General features: G+C 38.2%; 1 protein-coding gene across 1 annotated transcript in view; it reads left to right on the top strand.

The window, feature by feature from the left end:
* Positions 1-12,711, top strand: part of MIB1 (MIB E3 ubiquitin protein ligase 1) — a 140,308-nt gene that overhangs the window by 21,605 nt on the left and 105,992 nt on the right. The window contains exons 4-5 of the mRNA XM_046671026.1: positions 8,608-8,712; positions 11,698-11,764. Coding sequence (XP_046526982.1) covers positions 8,608-8,712; positions 11,698-11,764 — 172 coding nt within the window. The remainder of the gene's footprint in view (positions 1-8,607; positions 8,713-11,697; positions 11,765-12,711) is intronic.

Genomic DNA, 12,711 nt, shown 5'->3' on the forward strand with positions numbered 1-12,711 from the left:
GAGAAGGATAGGTATTAAGTCTTCTTTGAATGTTTGGTAGAATTCACCAAGGAAGCCATCTGGTCCTGGACTTTTATTTTTTGGGAGGTTTTTGATTGCTATTTCGATGTCCTTACTGGTGATTGATCTGTTCAAATTCTCTACTTCTTCTTTGTCCAGTTTTGGAAGGTTGTATGTTTCTAAGAATTTATCTATCCAGTTCTTCTAGATGATCCAATTTGTTGGTGTATAGCTTTTCATAGTATTTCTTATTATCTTTTGTATTTCTGAGGTATCCATTGTAATCTCTCCTCTTTCATTTCTGATTTTATTTATTTGAAGCTTCTCTCTTTTTTTTTGGGAGTGAGTCTAGCTAAGGGTTTGTCAATTTTGTTTATCTTTTCAAAGAACCACCTCTGGTTTCACTGATTTTTTCTATTGTTTTTTTTTTAGTCTCTATTTCATTTATTTCTGCTCTGATTTTTATTATTTCCTTCCTTCTGCTGATTTTGGGCTTTGTTTGTTCTTCTTTTTCCAGTACCTTTAGATGCACTTTTAGAATGTTTATTTGGGATTTTTCTTCTTTGTCGAGGTAGGCCTTAATTGCTATAAACTTCCCTCTTAGAACCGCTTTTGCTGTATCCTACAGATTTTGGCATGTTGTATTTTCATTTTCATTTGTTTCTAGGAATTTTTTGATTTCTCCTTTGATTTCTTCATTGACCTAATCATTATTCAGTAGCGTTTTATTTAATCTGCACATTTTTGTGGCTTTTCTGGTTTTCCTCCTGTAGTTGATTTCTAGTTTCATACCTTTGTGGTCAGAAAAGATGCATGGTGTTATTTTGATTTTCTTAAATTTATTGAGACTTGTTTTGTGGAGTAATATGTAATCAATTCTGGAGAATGTTCCATGTGCATTTGAAAAGAATGTGTATTCTGTGGTTTTTGGATGGAATGTTCTGTGTATATATCTGCTAAGTCCATCTGGTCTAATGTGTCCTTTAAGGCCAGTGTTTCCTTATTGATCTTCTGTTTGGATGATCTATCCATTGGTGTAAGTGGAGTGTTAAAGTCCCCCACTATTATTGTGTTACTGTCTATTTCTCCTCTTATGTCTGTTAATAATTGCTTTATATATTTAGGTGCTTCTATGTTGGGTGCATAGATATTTATAGGTGTTATATTTTCCTGTTGGATTGTTCCCTTTATCATTATGTAGTGCCATCTTTGTCTCAATAATTATTGCAGTTTTTGTTTTAAAGTCTGTTTTGTCTGATACAAGTATTGCTACCCCCTCTTTCTTTTCTTTGCCATTTGCATGGAATATCTTTTTCCATCCTTTCACTTTCAGTGTGTGAGTGTCTTTAGGTCTGAAGTGTGTCTCTTGTATGCAGCGTATACATGGGTCCTGTTTTGTTATCCAGTTGGCCACCCTGTGGCCTTTGATTGGAGCATTTAGTCCATTGACATTTAAAGTAGCTATTGATAAATATATATTTATTGCCATTTTGTTACTTTTTTTTTTCTGGGTGTTTTAGTAGCTCGTCTCTGTTCCTTTCTTTTTCTCTTGTTCTCTTCCCTTGTGGTTTGATGGTTTTCTTTAGTAGTATGTTTGATTTCTTTTGTCTTACTTTTTTGCTTACTTATTATATGTTTCTGATTTGTGATTACCATGAGGATCCTATATAAATTCTATGTATATAACAGTGTGTATTGAGTTGATAGACTCTTTAGCTTGACCTCTTTCTAAAAGCTCTACTTTTTCACTCCCTTCCCACATTTTATGTTTTTGAAATCATAGTCTCTTGTTTAGTGTGTGTCTATCTATTCCCCACTTATCAATCAAATAGGTGATTTTGGTACATTTGTCTTTTAACCTTCATCTTATCTTCACAGGTAGTTGATCTGCTACCTTTACTATATTTTTACCTTTACAAATGATTTTATTGCCTGGGTTTTTTTTTTTTTTTTTTGCCAATTTTTTTAATCTCTATTTGTGGTCATCGCTTTCCCACTTAAGTAAGTCCCTTCAGCATTTTTTGTAGAACTGGTTTCTTGGAGATAAACTCCTTTAATTTTTGCTTGTCTGGGAAGCTCTTTATCTCTCTTGCCATTCTGAATGATAGCCTTGATGGATAGAGTATTATTGGCTGTAGGTTTTTTCCTTTTAGTACTTTAAATACCTCATGCCATTCTGTTCTTGCCTGTAGGGTCTCATCTGAGAAGTCTTCTCATAGCCTTATAGGCTTCCCTTTATATGTCACTTGTGGCCTTTCTCTTGCTGCTTTTAGAATTCTCTCTTCATCTTCAATTTCGGACATTTTAATTATAATGTGTCTTGGTGTGGGCCTCTTTGGGCTTATCTTGTTTGGAGCTCTCTGTGCTTCATGAACTTGGAGGTCTGTTTCCTTCCTTAGGTTAGGAAAATTTTCAGCTATTATTTCTTCAAATAAATTTTCTGTCCCTTTCTCTTTTTCTTCTCCTTCTGGGACACCTATAATCTGAATGTTAGCATGCTTGATATTGTCCCAGAGTTCCCTTAGACTGTTCTCATTCTGTCTAATTCTTTTTTTCTGTTCTGCTTGGGTGATTTCCTCTAGTCTTTCATCTAGATCGCTGATCCTTTCTTCTGCATCCTCTACTGTTATTGAGTCCCTCTAGTGAATTTTTCATTTCCAGTATTGTATTCTTCATTTCTGATTTGTTCTTTTTTATATTTTCGAGTTCTTTGCTGATGAGCTCACTGTGTTCATCCAGTCTTCTCCCAATATCTGTGAGCATCCTTATGAGATTTTGTTTGAACTCTTTGTTGAGTGGTCGCTTATTTCTGTTTCATTTAGTCCTTTTTCTGGAGTTTTGTCCTGTTGCCTTGCTTGGAAAGTATTCCTTTGTCTCCTCATCATGCCTCTTTCTTTGTGCTTATTTCCATGTATTAGGTGAGTCAGCTATGTCTCCTGATCTTGGAGAAGTGGCCTTATGTATGAGACGCCTTATGAGGCCCAGCAGTGTTCTTCCCTCTTGTCGCCAGTCCAAATGATGCAGGAGTGACCCTTTCATGGGCTACTTGTGTCTTTCTGCTGTGGCAGGGTTACTCTTACTGCTGGTACCCAGGGAGTCTAGTCTTTCCTTCCCTCGTCGGCTGTTTGTAAATCTGGTTTGGGGAGCCTCAGCACTGTTGGCTACAAAGTCTATCAGCATGCTCCCGTTGCAGTTTTCCTCTTAATTGGGTTCGTACCCAGTGTAGCGGGTTGCTAGACTCTGGGGCTTACAGTTGGTATAGGCCTCAGGCCTACAAGGCTGTTGTCAGTTCTCTTAGGAGTGCAGCGGAGTGGGGCTAGTCCTAGGCAGGGAGCACTCAATTATTTTAGGCTTTGGAAGGTGGGGCTGATCCTGTTTATGAAGCTCAGGTCTTCTGCTGCTAATAAGCCTCATCCCCCCACAGGGCCACACACACCGTCAACACAGTCCTGGTCTGTGCACACTTCCCAACCCCCTGGAGCATACCCTGACACCACACTGCAGAGGCCCCCACCTCTCCACCAATGCCCCCCTCACTTCACCTGGTCCTCACACAGGCCCTGCCCCACAGAGGCGACACACTCACCTACCTGTAGAGGATCAAGGCACCCAGTCAATGCAGGCCGGAAAAGTAGCCTGAGTCCTTGCTGTTGGGTGGCGCTGGTCCCTAGGGCAGGCTGCCTGCCCTGGCTGAAGTGGATTAAATTTGTGCTCTTGTGGGTGTGGCAGACCCCAGGCTAACAGGCCAAGGGCAGAATCTCAGTGGCATCCACCGGGGTCTGTGTCAGCACTCCTTGACCAGGTCAGAACAATGGCCCCCACCAATGTCTCAGTCTCTGGAGAGGTCCCTCCTCTCACCAAGGTGCCCCCAGAGCCCACCAGGTGAGTCTCTTTGCACCAAAGGACTGTCAGCCTTCTCTCTGGTGATTTTAGGTTGCTGCGGTGAGTGAGTTTGTGTGTGAGCCCTTTAAGACCAGGGTCTTTTCAGCTTTCATCCAATAGCTTTTCTGGGGGTTTCCTTGCTGTAGTTAATAGCCAGGGAAGCCACACAGTAAGACCCTCATCTCAGTTGGGCTGAGTCTGAAGGATGCTTATAGCAGTATCGGCCCCCGCTCTGGACCTCACTCCTCCAGGGAGGGCTGTGTACCTTAGGCTGGCTCCTGCCTGGCCAGCTGAGAATCTCTGCTGCTCCCAAAGGTGGCTTTTTTCCTCTCCAGCAGGAATTACTGCCTCTTCCGCCTTAGTCAGGACTGTCCCTTGTTGTGGGGGTTCTTTTTATCCAGTTTTCAGTTTTCTATCCAGGGTAATTTTTCCAAAAGTAGTCATAACCTGGTTGTGTTCATGGGAGGAGATGAGCTCAGTGTCTGCCTACGCTGCCATCTTGATGAGATCTCTGCTATGGATTTTTTGCTTCTGGGCTTACCATGGTCCACCTCAAAATTTCTGGAGTAGGTTGAAGCAGAATATTCTGTGGAGTGAGATGAGAGACCTCAGGCTCATCTAGATGGCAGAGAATGGGGGATGGAGGCAAGAACGGGACCTTCATCATCACCTAGTCCGTAAGCCAAGTACACTTGAGAATTTGGGTCACACTCACTTAGGCATTGTGTCCTCAGGTCAATCAAATGGTACAATGACAGTATGGATCTTGGTGAGAAGATAGCCTTCAACCAAGTCTGGCCTGTGAATCACGTGGCTGCTATTTGGACAGATCACCCTTGATCACCCTTTGTGCCCTGCTGTCACCCTGGGAGCTCCCTTTGATGGATGCCTTTGCCTCTTTCCTGGCTAGATCTCATATTTTCTGTGTTTCCTTACGTTGTCTTACTTAGCTTGCTCTTTCCTTTGGTAGAGTACACATTCTAGTAACTTCTTTTGAAAGAGTGCACGAGAAGTAAATTTTTAATACTTTCGTTCTAAAAATATTTGTAACTTTGTCTTCTTCCCCACAGTTAATTATATGGCTGGAGGGTTGGAAATTATTATTTTCATCAGCTTTTGAAGGCAGTTGCTGTTAAGTTCTGAAGCCATGTAAATGGAACTTTCTGGGATTTTGTTATATTGGCACTTTTAGGGGATAAAAAGGTGTTCTTGAGGCTTTGGTTGATCACTATTACATTTTTGGTTTGTTACGATTTAATACACGTTACATTTTAAGAACAAAACGAGAAATACATGAAACCCTCTTGCACATGTGTCTGTGAGTGAGGGAACTTAACATGATAATAAATCTTTAGGGTATCATTGTTTAAGCACATATTTAAGATCAAATGTAAGTTTGATCGTCTGTGTTTGTCGTGTGTGTGAACGGAGAGTTTGTAAGTCCCTGTTTTTCCTTCAGTGCTGGCTGCTCTGTCCCAATCCCCTGGTATAACCCACATGAATAATGTGTAGTGTATTCTTTTTTTTTTTTCTGAGGTTTAGGATCCCTACCCAACCCCCATTACTACATGTGTTGAACTGTGTGGCTAGTACGAGCTGTATTATGCGATATGTACCAACCCAGGCTAATGTTGCAGTACTGATGCAGTCTGTGGCCCACCACATGCCAACATGAACCATGATTTGCATGGTGATAACAGTGTTCAGAGACAAAAATAAACGTGTCAGCTGTAGACTCTGGCCAACATGACGTAAAGACATCGTGGAAGTGTGTAGTGTATTCCTACAGGGTTTCTTAAGTACCATTACCTATGTTAGTATTTTAAGACTGTTTTTGATTTTACAAATGCTTTTGAATGTATCTCAGTTAAGTGTTTCGTGAAGGTACATTAGATATGTTTTCTAGGAACACCAGAGTAGAAAGATTACTGTAACAAATTCCCATGCACCCACCCAACTTAAAAAATTATCAGCATTTTAAGAAAATGTCATTTGGGGCTGGCCCGGTGGCACAGCGGTTAAGTGCACACATTCCACTTCCATGGCCCAGTGCTTAAGTGTGCGTGTTCTGCTTCATCGGCCCGGGTGCGGACATGGCACTGCTTGGCAAGCCATGCTGTGGTAGGTGTCCCACATATAAAGTAGAGGAATATGGGCCTGGATGTCTTCCTCAGTCTTCCTCAGCAAGAAGAGGAGGATTGGCGGCAGATGTTAACTCAGGGCTAATCTTCCTCAAAATAAAAAAAGTCATTTATTTGTTGAAGAAACCAGGTTCTTTTGATTTGGCCAGTTGATATTTTTGCTGAGGAGGATTAGCCCTGAGCTAACATCTGTGCCAGTCTTCCTCCACTTTATATGTGGGATGCCTCCACAGCACGGCTGAGGATTGCTATCAGTCCGTGCCAGGGATCCCAACCCATGAACTCAGGCTGCCGAAGCAGAGCACGCCAAACTTAACCACTATGCCACGGGGCTGGCCCCTGGCCCGTTGATTCTTTATGGTATTCCTGAACTTGGGCCTCTAGCCCTTGTATTTCTTATACACTAGTTGTTAAATGTAGAGACTTGATTAGATTGAGGTTCAGTTTTGTTTTGGCAAGCGTACGTAAGTGGTGCTGCGTACTTTTTATTGCATCACACACATCAAGAGCCACATAAAATCTGATTTGATTAGCCTACTATTAGTGATGTGAAAATTGATCAGTAGATGCAGGTATTGTCAATTTGATCCTTTATGGAGTTTCTCAGCAACCTTTTACCTAATGGTTTTAGCAGCCATTCTGCATATATTTCTTAATCAGAATTGAAAGTATAAAATTAATGTAGTTATTTTCTTATGTCTTCCACTTTGTTTCCCCTTCACTAAGAAGTCAAATTATATTAACAAATGAAGGAATTTCATTTAGTGATTCAAAGCTTGACTAATGAACTTGCTTTTATCCAAAGTAATTTGAAATTTAGGGTGAAATTGATTTAAATAAAATGCGTGGTCTTTGTTTTTTAGTTAGTCAAATGTTTTTTTGTCCCTCTTATAAAAATACAGACTTATTTAATCTAGCATTGCTTTTTTTTAAATATTTTTTTAATTAAAAAAATTTTTTTTTGAGGAAGATTAGCCCTGAGCTAACATCTACTGCCAGTCCTCCCCTCTTTTTGCTGAGGAAGTCTGGCCCAGAGCTAACATCCATGCCCATCTTCCTCTACTTTATATGTGGGATGCCTGCTATAGCATGGCTTGCCAAGCCATGTGTAGGTCCACACCTGGGATCTGAACTGGCGAACCCCAGGCTGCTGAAGCAGGATGTGTAAACTTAACTGCTGTGCCTCTGGGTCAGCCCCAAGCATTGTATTTTTTAAAACAAGTGAAGTAGGATCTGACTGTATTAGAATTAGAAGGAATTTTTTGCTCAAGATTGCATGTTTCACTTTAGAGTGTTAGAAACTGTTGCTTTGTCAGGTTATACAGTGGTTACTTGTAGAAATCATGAAGCAAAGCAAGGTGTGCTGGACTCCACATTCAGTTTGGTAGTGACCTATGTTGGGAGGCAGGAGGATGGAATTGATAAGGGGCACACAGGGGTCTTGAAAAATACTGGTAATATTTTTTTTCTTACGCTGGTTTCCTTTCATTTTTTATTCTTTAAGGTTTACGTATGTTATATTTTTATAATGTATAATTTATTTCAAAATTAAGAAGAATAAATGGACTCATTTACTAACAATTTGAAATATTTCTCAAATGTTTGATTAAATCTTAAATATAAAACATTTTTATCTCTACAAAAGCACCATAAAGTACGTAGCTTACAAAACTTTATTACAAGGTAAAGATGGAAGGTTCGTTATATCTTATTTGAAATAATTGTCTGTTTTTAAGGTCATGCCTTAAAAATTATGTTTAGCATCAGTCTGGCATTCTAAGTAACTATGAAGGGTGGCTGATTATAGGTGTCATGATGGGGAATAGTAATGAGTTCCATATGTGCCACTTTCCCTTTGTAGCCGTAAACTAGTTTACTTGAGAATACCCAGGTTTAGTGCTTGTTGTGTGTTATTTTTGTGAAGTTTATTCTTGGCCTTTAAGCAATAGCAACCCTGGTGTTTTTTTTTTTTTCCTTAAATATCAAATGAGCTTACGAATAAGTCTGGAGGCACATAGGGCCTACAGATTGTGTTTGGGTTTCTGTTGTAAGTGTAGTGTTTTAGCTTAGGATGGTCTGCTCTTTTGGGGCAGCTAAGGGATACTGCTAGAGGAGCAAAGTCACTCAAGTCTTCTTTGAACACTGCTGTTGAGGTTTGTGCTTCTCAGCTTTTAGCTATCAGAGAGCAGATTTATCTTGAATCATTTTGGGTATTTGGTTAAAGATTTAAGATTTTGTATCACGTAATGGGTTTAAAAGAATACACTTTTCTTTAAAGGAACCCTTTGAGAGTAAAGATTTAAAGTTTCATATTGAAGTGTGTATTTTATGATAGTCTATTAATGTAATTACTAAGGCTCCCAATTTAAAATTTCTACAGTGGTTTTAGAAATTACCTTATAATTCTGGAGAAATGTCTCTGTAAGTCATTATATGTTAGAAGTGACATATTTGGCAAATAAGTATTTTTAATCATCGTATTACACATGATAGTAGCTGAAATGATTTTTAAGATTTAAATATAATAGAACTAACCTCTCCTCTCTCTCTTCTAAAAAATTATTTTCTCCAAAAATTCCCTCAGGTAACAGAAATCCAGGACTGGAGTGCATCGAGCCCGCATAGTGCAGCGTATGTTCTCTGGGATAATGGTGCTAAGAATCTTTACAGAGTTGGCTTTGAGGGCATGGTAAGTAGTAAGAACCACAAAAGGTGAAAATATTGGATGGATGAAAAAAGAGAAATAACAGTAGATCTTAATCTTTTTTAATTTTTTTTCTTTTGTCATCTCCTTTTGTCTCAGGGTACAGCTATCTGAATCATGGATATGCAGTAGGAGGGAAAATCTGTAAAGTGCAAACTGAATAAACTTTACATTTTTACTACGTTTCTTTAAACTTATTTAATGGTAAATATGATTTTGCCCTCAGTTAATGTTTGAGTAACTTACTATACATTGATTACTACATTGATTGTGTAGAGCTGATCCCCTATAAATGGAAGTCGGGAGTTTATTTACCAAAATCTATCAAAAAGATTTAGAATCATCTCTAAGGCTGCTGCTTGGCATGGACATTGAGAATGGTGTTATAATGAGATTTTTTATGGTATGTTTGTATTCTAGGCTCTGGTAGCTGATAAAAGTATAAATTACAATAAGTGTTGAAATTACTTTTTAAGGAGATTTTTTTCCCCTGTATTTTTAAAGTGTAGAGTTGATAATTGAAAAGGATTATCCTAGAAACACTTTGAGTTACTTAAGTGTTTAGGAAAATAATGGTGCTTTATTCGATGGATTGCCTTGTTTCTGCACTTCATGGATCATTGTTCAAATGTTGACCTCAGCTATTTAATTTATAGAATATAATTAAATATTATATCAATGCCAGAATGTTAATGTGTTTTACATCCTTTCCATCTTGAATATATTCCTCATTCAAAGAATTCTTTAAATTTAATTTTTTTCAGCTATTTTATGCCCGTCATTAGGAGATGGAAAAAATACCCCACTGTCCCTTTGCTTTAATTTCTTCCATTTATATGTAAAGCCAGGCATGTTAATCTAAACAAATACTTTACTTGCCAACTTTTATAATTGTATATAGCGTTGGTTATCAGTTTTTCGTTATTATCTTTGTGCCTCTCCCTGTTTTTAAATTGTGGATTCTTGAGGGTTCCAACTGATTATTAACTTCGTTCAAGTGCCTTAGTGCTTTATGTGCCCAGGTGCTTACTGACTAGTATATATAGAAATTGATCCCGTTCTTTTCTTTTTGTTTTTTGATGGCTGAGTAGTACTCCTCTATATGGTTATGCCATTATTTATTTAATGAGATTTCTGTTGATGGGTATCTGGGTTGGGTTTTTTATTTTTTCAGTTGTTGCAAGCACTGTTTCAGTAAGCATTTTTCTGCATGTGTCTACACATTTACAGGTGTGTTTCCTTAGGACAGATTCCTAGAAGTGGAATTTCTGGGTTAACGTATCACATTAAAACAGTTTGACCCATGTGTCTCTTTGGCTAGGAGTGAACTAAATGTAGTGCTCTGGTGGCGAAGAATGCTGTAGAAGAGTTGGGTTCTGTGTGTGTGTGTGTGTGTGTAAAGGAGCTCCTTTCCTTAATTGCCTACTATATATGTGTGTGTGTGTGTGTGTGTCAGGTACTACTAGGCACTTTTAAGTAAATGTACTTCTAAATTTTCACAGTAAACCTCACGGTTGCTCTTCTAAGTTCATATTCTTTGTACTTTGCATTATACCACAACTGCCTCCCCATTCAGATACTTAAATAATAATTGGTTTCCTTATAAAAGCTAAGTGGGAAGGAACTTGAGTTAACCAAGTTATGGTGAAGTAAGGATTCAAGTTGATGTATATAAGAAAATTGACAAGGAATCAAATAACGGATTTGTTTCTATCCTTTTCTACTTTATAGTGGTTTAGTTTTGGATAATTTCCTTCATAAAATGAGTTAATACCTGCCTTGTATATTTCATAGATTCGAAAGATCAGATAAGTTGAACTCTTTTTTGTTAAAAGTATCTTTAAAATGGGATGTTTTATGTACATTTTAAATACCAGGTATTTGTTACAGTCCTTTTATTTTTAACATGTGTTTCTGAAAATATTATAATGGTAAAGATCTAGGCATTTTAATTTTTTCTTTTCTTTTTCTTTTTTTTTTTGAGGAAGATTAGCCCTGAGCTAACATCCACTGCCAATCTTCCTCTTTTTTGCTGAGGAAGAGCGGCCCTGAGCTAACATCTGTGCCCATCTTCCTCTGCTCTATATGTGGGACACCTGCCACAGCGTAGCTTGATAAGTAGTGTGTAAATTCACTCCCAGGATCCAAGCTGACGAACCCCAGGCTGCCGAATCGGAGCATGTGAACTTAATGCTATGCCACCAGGCTGGCCCCTAAGCATTTTAATTTTTTGTCTTTCATTTTTTTTGATGAGGAAGATTGGCTCTGAGCTAACATCTGTTGTCAATTGTCCTCTTTTTGCTTGAGGAAGATTGGCCCTCACCTAACATCTGTGCCGTGGCAGGGCTTGATGAGTGGTGTAGGTCTGTGCTCAGGATCTGAACCTGCAAGCCTGGGCTGCCAAAGTGGAGCGCGCTGAACTTAACCACGACGCCACTGGGCTGATCCCTAGGCATTTTAATTTTGAACTTTAAAAGAAAGCTAAAGGTAAAGTATGACCTGTCTGAAGATCAAGTATATAGTTTGTTTTTTTTTTTAAAACTTGGCACCTGAGCTAACATCTGTTGCCAATCTTCCTTTTTTTTTTATTCCCCTTCTTCTTCTCCCCAAAGTGCCCCCAGTACATAGTTGTGTATTCTAGTTGTAGGTCTGTCTAGTTCTGCTATGTGGGACACCACCTCAGCATGGCTTGATGAGCGATGCCATGTCCGTGCCCAGGATCCAGTTTGGTGAAACCCTGGGCCGCTGAAGTGGAGCATGTGAACTTAACTGCTCGGCCACAGGGCTGGCCCTAAGTATATAGTTTTTCATGGGTGCTTTTCCAAGCAATGTTTAGTCTGACTCTTAACCCAGAACTACTCTTGACTTCTGCTGAGGGTATGTTCTGATTGAACATTTGCTTATTTAAGGTATTGACCCATTCTTGAAGTTTTCAAGAGTGATTTTTCTGGTTTCTTTTCTTTTTCTTAGTCTGATCTGAAGTGTGTCCAGGATGCCAAAGGAGGTTCTTTCTACAGAGATCACTGCCCTGTGCTAGGTGAGTTAGCAGACTAGAGAAAATTACTAAGTAATAGCTCAGAGTTCATGGAATCAGAAAAATGTTTAAATTGGACTTAAAAAAAAATTAGTTACCATTAAAGCTGTTTAAAGAGATAATTTTCTGGTTTTATTTTGGTTTTAAAGCATTTCTTCTTTTTCAATGATTTATTTAGATTCTGAAAGAATTGTCGTGTCTTGAGAATTGATAGGCCATTTATATGTCATATATTTGAAACGTTTGTCTTTCATAAATTTATATTGTTGAAAAATTTAAACTATCAATATTATATATCTTACACTACTGAGAATAGGATCCGAGAATTTAATGCTTATGAATTCCTTAGAATTTTTGTAAAATTGCCTTCTTAATACAAGATTAAGGTAATATAATAAATATAATTTCATGTATCATTAAAAAAAAGAACAAGAAAACCAAAACTACCTTTATTTTATAGATTCTTTGTTGTTGCCATGGTGAACATTTACCACATTCTTCTGCTCAAGCCTTTAGTCTCTGAATGCTTTCCTTTCTCATGTGAACTCTCTGTTCTTCTTTCCAAATCACTTGATTTGTCTTTTTGCTAAAAAGTGCTGTTTTCTTGCAACATACCTTAGTTTTCTTTTTTTAAAGGAGAGCATGGAAGAAATACTTAGGTTTTGATGAGCTCTTCCATTTCTCTTGCTTTCAGAAAATTTCCTTTTTGCGTCTTGCCTTCACAAGAAAAGTGTAGAGTTAACATACACATTCTGGATCCCTCAGTGTAGTGTTTTATGATGAGGAATCCTTTTTCCCAGAACCAGCTTTGAAAATAATCTAGGGAATGGGCTTTGAAATATTTAAAAATGCTCTTTAGGCAAAAATCCGAAGAACCATTTGGTAAAAAATAGTACTAAGTGCTTCAAAGACAAAAATAATTCTAGGGTTCTGTTTTGTATTCTCTAGTT

The sequence above is a fragment of the Equus quagga genome, chromosome 9 (assembly GCF_021613505.1).
Source record: "Equus quagga isolate Etosha38 chromosome 9, UCLA_HA_Equagga_1.0, whole genome shotgun sequence".
Lineage (NCBI taxonomy): Eukaryota > Metazoa > Chordata > Mammalia > Perissodactyla > Equidae > Equus > Equus quagga.